The sequence below is a fragment of the Atractosteus spatula genome, chromosome 11, assembly GCF_055471065.1.
Source record: "Atractosteus spatula isolate fAtrSpa1 chromosome 11, fAtrSpa1.hap1, whole genome shotgun sequence".
NCBI classification, from domain to species: domain Eukaryota; kingdom Metazoa; phylum Chordata; class Actinopteri; order Semionotiformes; family Lepisosteidae; genus Atractosteus; species Atractosteus spatula.
In genome coordinates this window covers 40,197,959-40,218,609 of record NC_142716.1, presented here as the reverse complement: position 1 = coordinate 40,218,609, position 20,651 = coordinate 40,197,959, and the positions used below count along the sequence as shown (strand labels likewise).

Below are 20,651 nucleotides of genomic sequence, written 5' to 3'. Positions count from 1 at the left end.
TACTACTGTCACTACTGACTGACGGTAGTATTTCCGTCCTACACAGGAAAAGTACAGGAAGGTCAGAACAGTATCATGGCGTTACTTGTGTCAGGTAGCACTCACCTGTCTTCACAGTTGCGATGGTTAAATAAGTGTGTTTTACAGACGGGTTTCCACACTCATATTCTTTACACGTTTCAGTGTGCAACACGGAGGAACGTCTTGCCTGCCTTTTCGTTACAGGGATTCCATAAATCGGTATGTCAGGTTTTGGGGCTATAACAAAATAATGATCTATAAGCAATGCAAACAATTTAACAGTGTCTCTTAGTTAACTTAGATAAGTTTCAGTTTCTGACTAACGAGACATTTTCAAGTCCCCGAAGTACATTATGTACAGTTGTCGTGTTTCATTTCATGATACGTGCCTTGGTTACCGCTGCATAATCTGGTAAGATTCATGTTTGAGAATATATGCAGTGTAATTTTCTTCTAAAAATAAATTGTTCCTTTTGGTGTAGGTAACATTTATCCGCACTCCCGCGCGCAAGACAAAACTTAAATCCCTACAGTGTTCGCGTACATTCACGTCTATGCCTCCACCTCCCCAATCAGGAGATAAATCAAACAAAAAGTCTGGGGTAAGAGCTTATTATATACTTATTTATGTTATGTTCAGGTCTGATTAATTGACCTTTTTTCAGGGTGTTTTCAAGTCTTTAATACGTCTTGCTTTGAAGTCTTGTAGCTTCATCAGGGACAGATAATACAAAATCATGCTGTTACATATTTGAAATGAACTATTCGGTATCAACTGAAAGGGTGGCACAGTGGCGCAGTAGTATATTGCTATAGTATATTGAGCATTGCTGACTTGCAGTGCTGGGGCCCTGGGTTCGATTCCTAGGGTTCTATCTGCATGTTCTCCCCTTGTTTATGGGGGTTTGCTCCCACAGTCCAAAGGCCTACTGGTAGGTTAAATGGCTTCTGTGAAAATTGGCTGTGGTGTGAGTGTGTCTTTCATGCCATCCCGTGCACTGGAGTTCCTTGTACTCATTGCTTGCCGGGATAGGCTCCAGCTGTCCCATGACCTATAAAGCAGGAATGGATGGAAGGATGGAATCAACAGATCAACGTATTTGATTTTAGATCAAATTGATCTAAAATCAAATACGTTTTAGACAATTGGGCTTTTTAATGATGCAGTGTGATATTCTGTTGATGGGTATTCACTTTTGCTAACAAATTCATTAGCATATTGCAACTTAAGTGACCTTAGCTCATATGAAAACATGTGAAGTGGGCTTTTAAATAGGATACATATTGTGGCTCCTGTTACATCTTTTCCTGATGAAACTTTAAGAAAATTAAATTGGATGGGTCATCCATGCAGTGTTCTTGATGTCAAAAAATAAACTTGTTTCTTTCCAGTAGCCTGTTACATGGAAATCTTTAGCAGTAACATTTGCATCTGGTGGAGTGCTTCTGGCAGGAATGAAATACTTCAAAAAAGAAAAAGAGGAAAGTAAGTCAAAATTAGAATATCATTTTTTTTACTGCACAAACATGACAAGCCACACAAAAGTAGGGCGTAGTGCAATATATGTAAATGAAATTCTGTATATTTGACTTAATTTTAATGAGATTCTGAGCATTCTAACCTTTCATATTCAGGGTTGGAGAGGTGCTTTGTCCTTTCAGAACAAGATTACCAGCACATCCTTGGACTCAATAACATGTCTAACAGAGTGACATATTATTAATCTTGCATCTAAAATCATAGATGACCCCTCTCGTCCACTCTTTTTAGAATATACTCTCCTACCCTCTGGGAGAGTAAGCATTTACTTCATTCATACCAAAAAGCATTCAATTGTTGAACAATGAAAAGATTGTTTGCAGGTAGGGATCTTATTGTTGTTGTTTTAGACACTTTACCAGCAAATTGTCTGTTTTTATTGTTATGGTATTAGATTGATTTGTGATTGAACGATGTGGTTAAATGTTGTTTTGGTATTGGACAGTTGTTGTAATGTATTATTGTTATATTTGTTTTATGTTTTATGTTTTAATCTCTTGATGTGAAAGACAAATTTGCTTTGGGGGCAGTAAAGTTTAATTCAGTCCAATTCATTTAAATTCAGTTCATGACATGCTTTTCTCTCATTTCCAGTGATGAGTGATAATATGAGGGTTCTACAAGTGGCGTTTAATATATTACCCACAAATTGTTTTCTTAAATTTTAAGTAAATCTTTAAATTCATATTTTATCATGAAAACCAAAACAATGAGATTATTTCTCCCTTTGATGAACAAGGATACATTTTTAGTATTATGTGGGAATTAAGCTAAAATTTTATTTGAAAGTCATTTTATGCAAAATGGCTGGTGGAGAACACTATAATTTATATTGTTGTTATTATATATAATAATAATAATAATAATAATTTATATTACTATCTCCTTTAATGACAATGAAGCCTAGGAGGCTTTCACGTGATGCACCATTGATCAAGTATCGAATCAGAGAATGACCAATAATAGACATGTATCATGTTGTAAAATTGGTGTTTACTGATTTACTTAGGTTTAGTTGAGAAAATGTCAGCACAGTGCCACAGTGGTTAGCATTACTGTCTCGTAGTGCTGGGCTCAATTCTGGACCTGGGGTCCATATGTGTGGAGTTTGTGTGTTCTCCCCTTATTCACGTGGGTTTTCTTCTTTGTGCTCTGGTTTCCTCCTACAGTCTAAAGACATACAGGTTAATTGGCTTCTGGGAAAATTGGCCTTAGGTGTGAGTGTGTGTGCCTGTATCTGTATGTGCCCTTCAAAGCACTGATGTTCTGTCCAGGGTGTATCCTACCTTACTCCAACTGCTTGCCAGGATAGGCTTCGGCTCTTGCATGACCATGAATTGGATAAATCAGTCCGAAAATGGTTGGGTGGATAGTCTGAGAAATTAACTGGTGATTGTTGTTGTTTTCTACAGTGATTGAACGGGAAAGGACAAAATCTTTGGGAAAACCAGCTCTTGGAGGTCCCTTCTCCCTCATTGACCACAACCAGAAGCCAAAGAATAGTGAAGATTTCTTTGGCCAGTGGATTCTCATTTACTTTGGCTTCACCCACTGCCCAGACATCTGCCCTGATGAGCTAGAGAAGATGATTGAAGTGGTTGATGAAATAGGTAAAACAGTGCAAGGAAGCTTTAAAGATTCCAAGACTTTGTGAGCTTTTTTCTAGTTTGGTCTACATGAAGGAGGGACGTTGGCATATGTTCCTTAAGTTTCAAAGGCTTATAGAGGTTTTCTCGATTTAGGCCTCATTACAAAGAAAATGACCCAAATTCAAATAAAAATTCCAGATCTAATATGTGTTAGCGAATTTCCATTGCTTAAAATCAAGATATCTCTATATAACCAAAGGTTTCCACCAGGCAATTCTGCAATTTACAACTGGAGAGGTGGATAAATATTTTTGGTTTTGATTCAGGCCAAGTAGTTTCATTAGTCTGATTGGTGGTTTAGCTCAGGTTGTTTTTCTGGGAGAATTAAAGATTATAAGAAGACTTTAGAGCACTGTAAAGTAATGTATGCTTTAGCTTTGGTAGACATCATTGATCATTGATAAAAATGTTTGCTTTTTAAGAATGTTCAGAATTTTATGTAAATCTATTATTATATTTGTAAAAGTTGTTTTGTACACAATATACTGGAAACAATATATTCAGTGATGAAAGAAAGTATATTGAGATCTATGCAATTAAAGCTGGCTTAGTTATTTAATTGTGCTGTTTGATATTGTTACTCATAAAATTAATAAATAGTCATAACTTTTAGAAGATGAAAAAAGGCTATACAGTACAAGCAAATTAACAGTGTAGCTGAAAGTTTAAGTGAGTGCTTTGATGAAACTCAACCTAGAAAAAAAAATCATTGCTGTGTCATTAGATGGCACTAGACATCCATTCTTCAGTTGCTTCCTGTACTTTTAAAGGGGCAGACCTGTGTTTCCATTTAAGTTGAGAGAATTGATTAATTCTTGTCTTTTTCCAGATAGAATACCCACACTTCCAAATTTAACTCCCCTCTTCATCACGATTGATCCAGAAAGGGATACACCCGAAGCAATATCAAGATATGTAAAGGGCAAGTGTTTCTGTTTATTCAATTTGATTCTGGATTACAAGTCATCATGCGGGATGGTCCATTGTCATTGTGTTTGCACAGCTTTGCTTTCTGTAAAGCTGTAATAATTTGGTAGATCTGGGAGAAGATGGTTCACTGGCAGTTCAATATCAAACTGTTTTAGAGAAGAGCTGAGTTGGAAAGCAAAATTGAAGACAACCCAGCTTCCTACGATGTGAATTGGATGACCCTGTTGTAGGTCATACCCTTTTTATTTTTAAATTTTAAGACGGTTGAAAAACAAATTGAGAAAACATAAGACAGTCAAGAGACTCAAGACAGCAGGTGCAATGCAGTTTTACCCCTTTTGGGATTCATCAGTGTGACACACATATGTCTGCACTGTTGCTTCAGTTTTGTTTTACCTCTTATTTTATCTCCTTTTACATTTTTACATTTATAATAATATATATAATACTGTATAATTTATAGATACTTGTTTTTCTATACTTGTGAAGTCTCTCTAGTTACTCTCATTCTATTTTTACTGTTCCTTCTCAGGATGTGCTATCTTTGAGAGTACATGTTCTTAAATTTAGTCCTTAGACACACTCTGGTTTTACCCATAGTTAACAGCAGACGTAATTCATTGGTGGGCCATCATGTTAATATGCATTTTTTAATCAATTGATCAATATCACTTCTAAATATTTTTTAATATACAGTTCCATGTCTTGCATCACATAGCGTTATTTCTGTAAAACAGGAACATTGCAAGATTAATTGTTCACAGTCCTTTGTTTTATATATTTACTTTACTTTCAGAATTTTCTCCAAAGCTGATTGGACTGACTGGGACAAATGAACAGGTGGAGAAAGTGTCCAGGGCCTATAGAGTTTATTACAGTCAAGGACCAAAAGATGAAGACAATGATTACATTGTAAGTTCTCTTCAGATGTAAAGCTGGTTCATTTATACAAACATTCTCAACTCAGCCACAGAGCTGAAGCAAAAGTGCCATATTATGAAGGTTCTGGGTATTGAAAGGCTTATGGACATTAAACATTCACAGAATGTCATACGGTTTTACAGTTCATTGTCAATAAAAATGTATTTCAGATTATTGCCTTCTAACAGTACTTCTGATAACTCACAAACCAATATAAAAGGCAAAAAAATATCTAGGTTAATTAATCATTAAGATATACTATATTGCAATGGCTGGACAGATTTCAGTATAGTATGAATACTAAAATGAAACAGGGAATTCACAGACTAATAACTTTGTAATATTTGTTTCATTGTTAACACAATTCACTTTTTTTATTTTTAGGTGGACCATACCATTATCATGTACCTTGTTGGCCCTAATGGTGACTTCATTGACTATTTTGGCCAGAACAAGAAGAACACAGAGATTGCGGCTACAATAGCATCACACATGAGAAAGTACAAACACAAAAAATAGGATCTGTATCTCCAATTAGATACACCCAGGTCTTACTATAGGAATCTTCTACCTAAGAACTACTGACACATGCAACATGATGGTTTAACTGACTGCTGGGTTGGGACAGATATACAGTTTGTGATAGGTGCATATAGTATACTATATATTAAATATACTATATATTTCATTTCATAGAGGATTTGGATGCTTACAGTGCTTATCAAATGAAAGTTCATCTTGGTTTAACACTCCTTTACCTAAATTAGGGAAATTAATTTCATATTGCTTCACTGAAAAGATTTAGAAAAAAACAATCTTGTTGTCATTATAAAAAACATGCTCTGTGTCAATATATGATTTTTTTTAAATGTGTCCTCTGTCTCTTTGTACTCTGTAAAGCATAAAATATAAATCATCCATCTCTAAAGTCAACATAAAGAAAAAATGTTCTTTTGGTATGATTTTTAATGTAATAATGGCCTAAACACTAGCAATAATAGAAAAGGGATAGGAGGGGTTGATCCAATTATTCGAGTATCCTTGTAGTCATCAGAATATAATAGAATTCAAAAATCAATTCAGCACTTTGTAAAACTGCTGATTTGTTGTTATCCTAGTGCATGTATACTGAACAAGGAGCAAAGCAAACGGTTATAATTATTACCAGCAATCCTGATTCAATTGAGCTTTATTTAGAACGTTAATAATTTGAAACGAGTGACATTTACACATAAGCCTCAATAAGTCTACATCTGTTACTAAACAGATTAGGGATATAATGTCAATCACATGTTAAGTGTTCTGTAGCATCTTTTCAAAACTAAATAGGCCTTTATGGCCTTTTAGAGGTGTGTATGCAAAAATACACATGAAAGAAAGCGTAATAGTCCTGTATGGTGGGTGGATAGTAATAAACATTTAAATCACTTAGGGGATCCTCTTATCAATGCAATGTGACAAAAATAAGTTAAAATGTTAGGCATCTTTTAATTATGTGGTATCCCCCTTGGCCAAGTTTGAGTTTCATTTGGCTTTTAATTTTAAATAACGGTTTCCTTATATAAACCCATATTTTAATATTTTCCTTTACTATACAGTTACAAAGACAATGTCTGGGATGAGTAAAGAAAATATTAAAATCTGTTCTTAAGTAACACAGGTGAGCTGCTAGGAAATAAAAGCATGATACAAGAGTATCTTAAAAACATTGGCAAAAAGTACCAAATTGTATCACAAATGTTTTAAAAGCCATTGCCTAGTGACTTATGTATGAATGTTCAGATTCCAGTTTTCACTGGAGACTGTTCTTACCAACTGTCAAAATCTTATAAGCACTGTAATGCAAACTATTGCAATTTAATTGAATGCATCTTTTCATTAGAAAAAATGAAAAAAAACATTGCATCACTTCTTTTGTGATGTTTTTCACAGGGTATTTTCACATGACTTTTTCCATTTCTATCCCATGATACATTTGTATCAAAATGAATGAAATATACTGACTAGTTACAGTACATTATTCACAGAATAATAGCTACAATTCCAAGATTAGTAATAGTCACAGTGTCCAGTGTCCTTAATATAAAGTCAGGCCAAAATTAAAATCAACTACTTCCCATATGGGCATGAAGTGCTTCTAAATAACAGTGATGCATTCATGAAACATAAGTAGAGTGATGCTTGAATAACAGGTGTTGGGTGGTTTTCCCCAGCATTCCAAGGCACCCACATGGTCATCAGCTGCTCTTTCTCACAGTGTTCTGTGGCTGTAGGAGGGAGGGTCTGTCTCTTAACACTTCTTGTGAAGTAAAACATGTGTCTTAGGATTTCCAGGTTCTGTATCAGTCCTGCATATTCTGCTTCTTATGTATTATAGATATGACAAAGGGCCAATATATGTTTTGTTCTGTAAAAGTAATGACACCCAGTGTTAACGGATACCCAAAGTACATCCATACAAAACAAGTATAAATAAATTAATAGCAAGGAGAAGGTGTTTCTGCGTTTACGTGTCTGTTTTAAGTCTAAATAGCAACATTCTGCAAATACGGGCTTGCATGTTTTCACACTATTTTCCAATGCTGTCACTCCTTTTTTCATCGTAAGCTTATAGTTCTTTCCATATGCTCCCTGAGGTACTCAATAATATATGTGAATGTATGATTGTTTGTAATAAAGTAGTTTTCATGTCAATCCAATATGTTTTGGGAAAGCCACAGATATTTGTAAAACTCCCATTATAGCACATCACAGATATGGATAGTCAGTTAGATTGAACTAACCATTCTTCAAAATAACATCAGGCTGAAGTAATTCACAAGGACAAAATGAGACCCTTTACTAAGCTGTATCTCCTAAATACATTCTCGAACAGTTTTAAATATACAGATAAAGTCATGCACTGTTCATTTTCTTAGTGCATTGCTACCAATTTAATATATTTTATAATGCGAGATAACATTTTTATGCGAGATAACAATACAAAAATATGTTTTGTTCCCAATGCTCGCAATAACATATGGTGTTGTATTGGATGGAACAGAGGTAATATTTGTACCTGCTTCCAGAATGTAAAGAAACAGTTGCTGAGCTGCTATTGGATATTATAGAAGAAGCGCTTCACCTTGACCAATGACCTTATCTTGGACTAGACATGGTTTAGACAGCAGTCTCCCAGACTGAAGATCCACTTACACTGGTGACACCTGCTACATTCTCCAGAGGAAAGACGACCTCCTGGGAATGTGGATAGCCTCCACAAGATATCTTTGAAAAGCATCTGTCTCATTTCTGAGACATTTTCCATGCTTCGTAGGAAGAGTGATACCCAGACTAGTCAGAAGAGATGAGTGAAAGCCATGAAGAGGTCTCTTGGCTGAAGTTCTTCAGTGGTCTTATTTAAGATCTATTCCTGTTTATATCAGGCCAACAGCTGGGAAATGCATTTTAAAAAGAAAAAATACATAATGATTTCTTCCCAGTAAACAGAGTTTTTAAACAGAATTTATCCCAAGAAAATTTGTGTTTAGGTAATCTGCTGGTTCTAGAAGAACCCATAAGAAAAAAGTATTGTGTTGCAGCAGAAAATGTACATTTTAAATAATCTTTGGTTTTAGGGAATTGTGTTGAGAAAAACATGGAATGTTCTTGTCTATCAATGGTAGTGTTTTTAAGTGGTTCTGCTCTCATCTGACCAGCAGGCAAAATTTTGTTTCCCTTGGTAAAAAAATAAATATTTTATTAAAATAAATCCCTCATAACCTCAGTCAATCACAGTGTGTAAACAGGGTTCAGTCTTGTGCCCATTGCTTTTTATTATTTATATGCTTTCTCTCGGTCAGATTCTACGCAAACATGGTCTTTAGTTTCACTGTTATGTAGATGACTCTCAGATTTATTTCCTCCATCACTTAACTTTTTTTCTACATGACATCAAGTTCTGGTTGACATCAAATTCCTTGAAGCTTAACAGTGACAAAATTGAAATATTACTGGTGGGCAGCAAATATCAGCTGTTAAAGCTGGAGAACCTCACAGAAATGGTGGATGGTTTCCCCATTCACACGTCAGCCTTAGCCAAGAACCTGTCTTTTGACCACATGTGAAAAAAAAATAGTTATTTTTTTATTCCCCTTATAAATGTTGCCCACATTAGGCAATTTCTGTGAATGTCCGATGCCAAGTGCTTGATTCATACATAATATCAAGGCTTTCTGCTTCTTTGTCCCCCTTACTATTTCCTCAGTAAGCTGCACTGTCCAATATCCTGCAGCTGGACTACTAACTCACATCAGACCCTGTCAGCATATCACTCCTACACTTAAATTTCTATTTTGGTTGCCTGTAAAGTCTTAATATAATCGTATTTCATATAAGATCTTGTTACTGACTTATAAGGCTTTAAATAAATAATCTCCATCATACATCTCTGAACTTCTTCATGTTTACACTCCTTTCCGTAGGCTCCATTCAGATGAAGCTAGTAACTTGGACTAAATTGTGGACTTCTTTTGCTACGCCTTTGTTATGGAATGTCCTTCCTCTTACTCTACGAGAGACAAATTATTAGATTATTTTCAAATCTAAACCTTAAACTCACCCTTTTATTAGGGCCAGTGTCTGATTGCTTTATAGTTTATCCTGCATGTGTTATAATTTTCTTTTAATTTTCATTGTATTTTCTCTTTCTTTTTTCACTAAATACATCGTGCCTTGGTTTGGAAAGGCACTGTATAAATAAAAGTTAATATCTCATGGTTATGTTAGAAACAACATCAAATATAAACGCTGATTTCAGATTTCATTACACTTTAAATGATGATTTGTGAATAAAATGGATTTCCAAGTGGTATGCTGCAGCACAGTGGTGGAATCTGCACTAGAAGAAATCATACTAGAACAAAATGGTTAATTGAAACAATAGTTTTTCACAGCAGAAGGAACTGATATCACTGAATTGGCCAAGCGGGTCATAAAAAGGATTTGAAGTAACCAGCCTTAAAACCTGTCCAACCATTTAACATTTGTAAACATTTAGTGGCAGTGGTAGACCTACTGTAGGAAACAGAAGAAACAGGTATTAAACCTTATACATAGAGTGCCTGGTGGCCTCTGTGTTTTGTTCCACAAGAGCTGTTGGTTGCATAGTGAAATCTAATTATGTAATTGACCACATAGTTTTAATATTTCCATCCTGACTTCAAACTGTTTTATAGGTAACTGAACTTTTAACAAAGTGTTTAGTTATCCAGCATAAAAGACCTTAAAAAACATCCTAAATCTGTCTCCGTAAGAAAACTTTAATTCTGGGATCTGGGATCTGCTCCAACAAGACAATAGGCACCCCAGTAATTTGACAACCTGCTGCATGAGTTCCAGAGACAATTCACTAAAAAAATACATGGTGGCCTGGTCAAAGTTTACTTTTGATGCAGACTTTAAATAAAATATAATTTTGTTTAAAGCCTGCATTATCCCAACAATTTTATGCTGGGTAATAAAAATCATCCTCAACAAACACCACTGTGCTGTTTTCCAAAATGAACATTTGGAGAAAAACAAAATGCCAGGTTAAACAATTTATAGCTTTCATTAATTGACTTAACTAAGCAATACTTGTGTTCTACATGTCTAAAGTTATACCGAGACTATCTTCTGCTAGCAAGGATCAAACTGTGGTTTGTGTAAGATGATAAAAATAATAGTTGCTTTTATTATCTTCCACATCTGAAGCTTTTTGTTTGCCTTTTATTGCTAAGTAGGGCTTAATTAGGCTTGTATTATCTGGGGTTTATTTTCTTGTTTTGATTTACCCACTCATTTGTCAGCACTGCTTATTTAGCTTTCTAAAAATGAAACACATAATGTTTCAGCAGAAACACCCTCGCAGATGTATACAGTATACAAGTCTTAGGCTGAAAAATGTTGGGATACACTGCTGTATGCTAGCTTCAAAAGTCCTCACCTTTTCTTAAACTTCTAAAGGTCAAAAGTTAGCTTCAATCAACACGTGTTCTGGAGCACAGATCTGATTTCGCTAGGGAAACATGCAGCTTTCTACATGGGAAAGCTGACCCAGAGGGAATGTGTGAAGCCTCTTCAAAGGCAGAAGGAAGCCTACTTAAGAACCAAAGTTATACCATAACTTGTCAGCAGGGGCCAGTATAAGCCCTTCATACAATTTCAACATATTCTAGATTCATTTAATCAAGTCCCTGTCACCTCCTTGGCCACCTGCTACTGCTGCAGATGATGCTTTGATTTGTTGACCTCTAAATGAAAAACAAATTGATTAATTACAATGTGTTTTGCAAGGCAAAACTTTCATTTTGTGAAAGAAATGAGACTAGGGAGTTTTTGTATGTACTAATCTTACTTTTCTATAGTGATATATAGATCTTTATCTTTTGTTGCTGACAAAGTGTAATCACTTTAGGACAGCTACAAAATATAGGGATTAAATACAGATCGTTACCTCAACTACCCATCAACTGAATTTACTTTATCTCAAATTTATTCTTTTGCCTCATAATCAGGCAAGCATGTTCTGTTCTTCGCAATTATAGAACAAAGTTAATTTAAAGTCCATTAAGAAGTACAATGCTAGCTTTATAAGAACTCACTTTTTCCATTTGATTAAATTAATCAGATCATAAATATGCCTATATCACTTTCACTATTCTTAGGTAATGGCCCATAATTTAAACATTCCAGCCCCCGAGTCTCTTTGAAAATAGAGCAAAATTCCTGTAAAATTATAAAGCAGTTGCCTTTTCCATGCAGTGAGGTGACATTTCAGGGTTTTGTATCTTATGAGATGCATGAAAAGTATTTTGCAAATAATGCACCAATACTTATCACCTCTGTGGGTTTTTAAAAGATATGTAATCAGCTGTATTATTTTACTACTGTCTCCACAATGCAGTCTCTTAATACTGAACTACAAACATTATTATATAATTATTATATAGTATTATATAATTTTAAAATAATTATTTAAAAAAATAACCATAGAAACTTCTCTTGATTAATTTTATAGTTATTATTAAAATGGTTGTTACATCATGATTTCATGTATGAACAGTAGAGTAGGTTTTACATTATATTAAATGCATTGCTGAAGATTAAATGTATTAGTTATGAAACATACCTGTAAGTGTTTGAATCAATTGTATTTGTAATACACTCACGTTGTCTTTTCAAGGTCCGATAGGACATCCTTTCAAGTCAAGCATTTCCCATTTAATCTGATCATTCCAAAAGTTCATACATCCTTCTCTGCAAAAAACAACATCTGAGTTCTGGAAAAGCTTTACACCAACACTAAAAGGCAGCTAAAAAATCAGTTTTGACGTTGTGTTGTGTTACTGTGCTATTGAGGTGCAGTATCTGTCCATCAATGTTGTGAGAACATCTGGTTAGCACAAGTGGAAGGATGCCCTTACGATGTGACACTTTGGATAAGGAAATGGAAAGAATGAATTGTCTCATCCCAAAGGTTCTTGTGCCACTCTAAATCAAACTATTAATGGCAATATCATCTGTTACAGTACATGGCACTTTCTATACTAATGCCAACACATGGCCACAAATGGACGTAGGCCATATTCTGTTGCTGTTTTTAAACATTTGAAGAAAATGCAGGACATGAAACAGCTCTTCACAGCAAGAGTGTGACCTCTGGATGAAACTTTTACTTTATTATCTCCAATTATCTTACACTAGATCTGTAAAGGGAATACATTTAAGTTATAGATAATCCAAGGACAAAGACCTTTTGCTTTATTACTTGCCCATTTTGCAAGCTGACAAAGAAATTCTGATCAATGACAAACAAGTATAAAAAATATTTAACATATATTTGTAATTGCAATATACTCATCAGAAAAAAAGATCACTATGCAGATATTTTAGATACAGTATATGGATTTAAGGTATTGATTAGATTTGTCTTAATTTTGATTCAATGATTTTTTTATGACTGATCTTGACACACTCAAGTGACTTTGCTGTATAAGCACCAAATCATGTCATTAGTGAAAGGGCAGATTGGGCACTGTGGCTATTTAAGCAGTTGAATGTCAAGCCTGTTGAAAAACAGACAGGAATCAATGTTTATCAAGCAAACAATTCCTTTGTACCATTGGTACAGTACATCATGGTTTTGTGTAGACCACCCCAAGTCAATTTGTGTGGCAGAGATGTGATGAATGATATGCTAATTTTTATGTACAGCAGATCTCAACAGAAGTCAAAATATGATGTACAATGATCTAGTTACTACATGCATCCAGTAACACTGACTAAGTCTTGATTTCTTACTTTCTGTCCTTCCCTCAGGCCAATCCTGATGTGATTTCAGCGATACAATTCACATCATTATACATGAGATTCATACAACAACTTCTTGCTTTTTTAATTAGACTAACCAATTATTTTGTTATATCCGCTTAATTTTGAATCTCTCCTTGTGTGTTCATTTAAGGAATACCATCAGGTTGGCTAGTGACATGATACAGGACAACATGTGGTCCTAAACAGGCACATGCTTGTCCATGCTCTACAACATGAGCAGACACCCACAAGACAGCAGCATGTTGCACATGCTAAACACTTGTATACTAACTGTGTGTATGTCTACCCATGCTTCTAAACCTTAACTTTCAGAGTAGACCCCCTGCTTATCAACACTGAAAATGTAAAGTCTTAATCAGTATAATTAATTTACAACCATGTCTGTTCAATAAAATATCAGTAAGTCAATGCACCCACTACTAAATGAATGTGATTTTCTTTAGTTTTGTGAATGTTATGAGTTTCTTCTGATGCTCGGTACAGTACATTAAAAACACTTCCCTCCTGAAGTAGGCTGAAGTTGGTACTTCTCCAACAAATACAGGGGAAACTTGAATGGCAACTGATATTAATTTATTCTTTGGAATGGCAGCATCTCTGCTTTGGCACCAAGGAGACATTGACATGTAATATCGGGTTTGCCTATGTGTTACTTCAATATCTTTTGCCAGTGAAGGTGTAATGCTGAAGAAAATAGTGATGACAGATGTCATGCATTTGGCATCATAAATTACTTGTTTCGCATTTTAGGTGAAGAAAAGAAATATCAAAAGTCAATCTGTGATACAGAGGGTTCAGGTTGGTCTCACTGAACATCAGTGGCGTTAAAACTAGAACTTTATTTGCTGGGACAAAAAACATTGCTTGTCCTTCCACATATCTTTTGGGTAAAGACATCTTTCCATTTTATAAATGCTTCAACCAGTTTAGGGTCATGGGGAAGATGGAGCTTATCCCAACAAGCAACGGGTGCAAGGATACACCCTGGATGGGATGCCTTTCCACAGCAAGGCACATACAGACATGCATTCACTCACACTAGGGCCAATTTTGCCTGAAGCCAATTAATCTACCAGTATGTCTTTTGACTGAGGAAAGAGATAGGAGCACCTTGAGGAAACCCATGAAAACACTGGGAGAACATACCAGCTGCATGCAGACAGCACCCCAGGTCCAGAATTTACCCAGGGACCCAGTGCCATGAAGCAGCAATGTGAACCACTGCACCACTGTGCTGCTATACAGTGGCAATTTAAACCAATTTAAACAATCTGGACAGGGGTTCAGAAACAGGACAACAATATGATTTCTATAAATATGCCACTGTAGTATCGAGGTAATGATACAAACTCCAATAAAAATAATGTACACTATTAATTTAATTTTCCCCCCTATGTCATTAATATTCTACCGATGAAAACATTTTGCTGACATAAGAGTTAGTGATTAGGTTTACAATTATATTTAGAGTTGAGTTGTTACATTTTCAGCTGGGGTTTATTAAATTTTCACATAATCAGATCACTCAAAACCTACTTACAACTCTACAGCCTCCTTCTGACTCTATTAACAAGTGTGTATTTTAAAATGAATACCAATAATAATGATTTTGTAGATGTTTATAATTGAAAGGTTGAAAAGAATGGAAAATGAGACAAGTTTTACAAAAATTATTTGAGAAAAAGGTGTAGGAGGGAAATAGAACTAAATGCTCTTTCAAAAGAGGTCTGAATTTCAATGTACCATGGTAGCATTCAGTTATAAAAATACACAATAACTGGCAATGTGCTCTGAAAGGAATAATGTGTTCTGGAAAATTATCATTTTTATCCAATATCCAATATTTGTTCACTGCACAGTAATAAGAACCATATAGCACAGGCACATTCTGTATAATAAGACTGTAAAGCAAATCTCACCTCTTAACAACCTAATTAAATGAGCTATATGTATTTGAAAAAAGTTATGATTTTCTAAACATTCCCAGCCAAGAATAATCTCTTAGAGTACAGCTTTCAGTATTAAGCAAATACACTTTAACAATACTGGATGATCACAGTCTTATGAATTTCGTTTCAACTGACCTAATTAAACTAATTGATCTCTCTAATTGAACTACATTTAATTTAACCCTTTTAGCATGTTTTTGACATGTTTCTGTACAAAGCCTTAAAATTACCCTGCTGTGAATATATTGTTGCCAACAAACATAGATAACAAAGCTCTCTTCACTCTCCTCAATTGATTAAATGTTCCTTATTTCCAAAACAATTAATGATGTCCAAACTCAGGTGCAACGGTTCTTTGTCCAACAAAGGTCCAATAGGTTAATTCCCCAAACACAAGTATGGCATAATTAACCTCATCAACTAAGCTGGTTCTAAAGTGGTCTAGGGTTAAGGGTCTAGGGTTAAAAAACACTGAATCTTCTATTCAGATAATCTAAATGGATTAGCAATGGAAAGCCAGAATGCCTTAACTAAGGAAGAGTGATTTAAAGCATGGTTCACATTTCATAATTACATAAAGTGGTTATCCATTAATTAGTTTTTATATCCGTTTCACAGCTCAATGAGACTTAAGCTGAAAATAACGATTATAAACAAACCCTCTAAAAAATATGATTGCTTAGTAATGCAATATTATTGGCAATCCTACTGTGTTATTGCTATTTTACTGTTAAAATGTGAAATTAAGAGTAATTTAGCTTTGGAAAAATCAGTATTACAGTTAAAATATTTAATTGTACAAGCTGTAAACTGTACCTACAGTATAGTCAGCATTTATTTCTATTTCTCCCTATCCCCAGCATCACAGCTATCTTGCTAAAATTGTTCTTTCAAGGAAATGCATTTATGTTTGAATATTTGTTCCTTGTCAAACCACAAACATCTCTAAAAGAGGTCAAAACATTCTCAAATAGAAATAGTCCTTCATTTTTTTCCAAGTTACTGTAATTGATATTAACTGCTCTGGACTCTAAAGCATTTGTATCTATGTTAATGGTATGAGAAAGAGCCCCTTGTGTATTGTTCAATGTTGTTAAGTAAGGTGCAGTTGGGATTTGAAGCCACTGTACTATTAAAACTGCCAGTTAAGCTGTTGAAATATTTCCATCTGTCTCTGCTGCTTACTGTATGTCACACTAACACTCTCTGGCAGATCAGTGTCTCTTGGGGGTTCATAAAGAGTCTAGGAATTTAAAGAGCAGGAATGGCAGAGTATTGCTTGTACAGTATTTCAAAAGTCAACAACCTTTATCTCTTAGTTTGCCATTTTGTTTTGCTTTGCTGTTTTCTCATTGGACATTTTTAAATAAAATCACTTCATTAATCGGACACTGAAACATTCACAACATCTAAATGAATTATTAATACAAATAGAGCCTCACATTTATGCAATTCATTTTGCCACAATATCAGCCAAAAGTACCTTCTTAGAAAAAGTGGCCTGTGTATTCCACTTCACAACTTAATCTTTTAAAATTTCCTTTTTGAAGGAAATGATATACATGCCTTAAATAGCACTTTTCTCAATTCTTGTTAACTTAATACATTACCCACTGTGTCTTCCTTCTGCTGTTCAAGGTTTGCCCTTGTTCCCACTCTTAGTTGTTTCTCCACTAAAAGAAATCCCCACAAGCATCCTCGGATTTTGACTTAAATCAAAATCCTAAAAAATATTGAGTTTCTCAAGAAGTTTAAATGAACATATTTTGGTTCACCTTAAAAAGTCAAAGTGTGTGAACCTGTGAAAATCTCTTTAGTGCAACACATGGTCAAATTTCTGATTGTCAGTCACTTGGCCATCTGGGTAATTAATTTCACCATTGATGAAAAGAGGATAAGATTGTTTGCAACTTTGTTTATTATTGTTGAATATTCTATTTATCATTTGGCACAGTGCTTTATTTATTTTATGTTTATTAAAATAAAAAATACATACCCCAATTATCTATGACACTGCCTTTTTCTAATATGTCTGTCATGTCTTGAAATGCTTTTGTCTGCAGTGTAAACAATGGAAAGAATAAAAATGTTCCAGAGCTCTTTTGTCACAATGGTCACAGAGAATGAGGGTGAATAATTCAAAAGAAAAAATATTCCATAGTAACACACATGTTTGTTTCAGCTTATCACAGTCCAAACATTTTCTTATAGGCATAATATGTTATGCGAAATACGCTTACCTGATCCAAATGATATTAGCAAAATAAAGTTCAAATTTTACTTTCATAAAACACTGGGAACTCCCATTAAATAATAAAATTAATGGAACAGGATTATTAGGAACAGCCAGAGCAACTTGAAATGAATGTGGAATATTTTTCGAATTTTTTTTTAAGTATTTGTAGTTGTGAGGTAGTAAGAGGTCACTTTGAGAGAAAACAACCTATGAATTGAAAAACAAAATGTAAATCTGAGGCACATCTGGGCTGATCGGATAACTAGCACTCAGAGGGAGTGGAATTTCACATGTGGGAAAGGGGAGGAGGCATGGTAACACAGTGGTTACCTTTGCTGCCTTGCAGTATAGAGGTGAATGGAGTTTTTATGCTCCTCTGGGTGCTCCAGCTTTCTTCCTCAGTCTAAACACTTACAGTACTTGTAAGTTAATTGGCTTCTGGGGAAATTGGCCCTTGTGGGAGCATGTTTGTGTGTGCTCCGCAATACACTGGTGTCCCTTCCAGGGTGTATCCCGCCTTGTGCTCTTTGCTTGTCAGGATATGCTCTGGCTCCTCCATGACCCTGTATTGGACTGTAAATGAATGGATGGATGGAAAGTAGCTGCCTGATTAGGCATTCTAGATGCCCCTACCATGCAAGCTCACATTGCAGTAGTCCAATACTAATCCTGAACTTCCAGTAAGATCACCTCACTGGAGATTGCAGCCTTGATGAGGGTGATGTTATGTGGAACTGAATTCTAGGTTTCACCACTTCCAGACACATTCAGCAGGGTTGAGGCCTGTGGTCTGCTGTGGCCAGAGAAAGTAATAGAAGTCTAAGTTCTCCACTCAGTCCTGACTATGCATTGCCTGCATTGAGAGTCCATGCATGTGCCTTAAGGAGAATGTCTTATGAGTGATGTACTACTGTCCCCATATGAATGGTCTATGAAGAGATTAATCATATACAGCTACAAATACAAGTAGCTTCAAATTTCTTTGTTACCAATTCCACAGCAAAACTAAAATGAAATATATAAAAAAAGAGGTCTAGGTGAGCATTTCCAAACAGCTACAGTAAATGCAATATATACTTACTGGAGCCATATCAAGGTGATCATTAAAATAAAATGAAGGCTTGAATAACAAAATATAATGGGATACAGCACTGATGTGTAGCAATAAATATTTGGACACCTGTTCCAAAACATTTAACAAAAATAAAGAAAAGAATTAGATGCAATCTCTTTATATTGAAAGCAATTAGAACATAACAGAGTCTTCCTGTTATAACATACCTAACCTCCTTATGCTTTGTCCTTTGGATTAGATGTAAACCTTCTATTGCATTTGACGCTGTGGAAGTAGTTGCTTATTCTCACTTTCTTTGTTTCTATAAGCTCAATTGGATATACAGTATCTGTCTGCAGAATGCTTCACTCTAATATAACTGCATACATAAAAAAATCTCTTTTTGGTTCAAAAGAAACATTTAAACTACTGTACATCTAGAGAACTTGGTGTCCTGCATAATTTGTTTATAGATTATTTATGGGGTTTATTACAATGAAAAAAGCATATACTGTACCTCGGTCATAAATGTTTTCAGAATACAGAATTAGACCTTTTCAAGCAACTGGCTGAAAGAAAGGACATTAAATCATTTACAAATGAGTGTGATCCAAATATTTATGGTAACTCTTGTGAATGCTGAACTTGACTTAGTTTTGTTTCATATTCTTTGAGGAGTTGTATTGACAATGATCCATGCCAGTATAAAGAAACATGTTAGCAGAAGTTTAGGCCATGAGGATGGGATAGTCTGATTTTTTTCAAAATTTCCCCTGTTATTTCAGTAATGATTACACAGGGAAAGTGCATTTCCCTTTCTCAAATGCAAATATTATATTACAGCCAGAACACTTCAAAGTAATGGGTCTATAATAAGTTCACATACAGTACGTTTTATGGCACTGGAACACAAGGCAGTCTTCAAACAGTGCAACAGGCAGCTGACAAGGGATGATGCCAAATGAGTAACAGGGCAGAGGTGTCATCCAATTCATGCCATACATTTTCTCTGGAACAGAACTCAACAATTTGAGGACTGAAGGATACAGGGTCATATGTCACACTTATCCTTCTTGAAGATAATCCATGTTTATGAGCTACTTGATTTATGCATCAGTTTATTTTTGATATATTGTATGTCTTTTGGCACTGATCATCTCTATTCCAAAACAGAAATGGGTGAAGAAATGCTGATGGGGATTATGGTTGATACCTATCAGATAATTAGATATTAATATTAGCAGCACATATGTCTGCAATCATGTGTTTGATTTATCAAAACTTGTCTGTCATGGAAAAAACAGTTAAAGTATCCACAGACCATTGCTGCCAATCATACTGTATATATAACAATCCATGGCAGATACAGTATAACTTTTATAAAAAATACAGAATTTAAATTAAATTAATATAACCTCTATAAATATGTATCTAAACAGATATGTACATTGAATTACATTGTACAAATTACTTGCTTAAATGTAATTTTACATGCTTAAACACATAATGTAAAAGTACATTTTCTCTCTTCAGTGAGAGAACAAAAAGCAAATCACTCAGGACAGAATACATAAATGTTTTTTCTAATGCATAAACTGCTAAAATGTCAGCGTTTCGATGCCCTCAGTAATCGGTGAACTGTTAGTGTAACATTTATCTGAGATACAGTGTTTTTACTGCTGGTACTGTACATGCAGGAGGAAACAAGCGCGCCAAACAGAACATCAAACTGCGCGCTTAAACTACAGTAGGTGGAAGTGCAACCGTCACGTCTAAGAGGGAGGGCGTTCTATTCCTAACAGTATAGAGACATTAGAATGACATGTACATTTGCCATCTATACTGGATTTATGACAAAACTTCAGAAACATTTTAATGAGCGTACACACATTTCTGCCCATCTATAAAGTGGAAAAGTATCATTGGTACACGTGTTATGCCTCCCTTAAAATGTTTAATACCAAATATAGAGGTCAACAGTGATGCTGGCCAAATA

At 35.0% G+C, this 20,651-nt stretch overlaps 1 protein-coding gene across 2 annotated transcripts; it reads left to right on the top strand.

Annotated features, from left to right (window-relative positions):
• The first annotated feature begins 17 nt into the window (after window positions 1–17).
• Window positions 18–7,558, top strand: LOC148824052 (cytochrome c oxidase assembly factor SCO1-like). Of its 2 annotated transcripts, XM_088927059.1 has the most exons (7): window positions 18–240; window positions 504–623; window positions 1,417–1,507; window positions 2,974–3,171; window positions 4,040–4,132; window positions 4,937–5,052; window positions 5,446–7,558. In XM_088927059.1, exons 1-7 carry the CDS (start codon window positions 76–78, stop codon window positions 5,578–5,580), a joined length of 918 nt encoding a protein of 305 aa, XP_088783185.1. In that variant the 5' UTR covers window positions 18–75; the 3' UTR covers window positions 5,581–7,558. The 2 variants fall into 2 exon arrangements, with proteins under 2 accessions (XP_088783185.1, XP_088783186.1); XM_088927060.1 differs by lacking the exon at window positions 504–623 and having other exon boundaries at window positions 33–240.
• Window positions 7,559–20,651: the final 13,093 nt, after the last annotated feature.

What these genes read in the sequence shown, in the direction of transcription:
- LOC148824052 (XM_088927059.1), top strand. Translation starts at nt 76, where the DNA reads ATGGCGTTACTTGTGTCAGGTAGCACTCACCTGTCTTCACAGTTGCGA. An exon ending in AATCAAACAAAAAGTCTGGG is followed by an intron (nt 624 to 1,416) that starts GTAAGAGCTTAT and finishes TCTTTCCAGTAG; the next exon opens with CCTGTTACATGGAAATCTTT. An exon ending in AATATCAAGATATGTAAAGG is followed by an intron (nt 4,133 to 4,936) that starts GCAAGTGTTTCT and finishes CTTTACTTTCAG; the next exon opens with AATTTTCTCCAAAGCTGATT.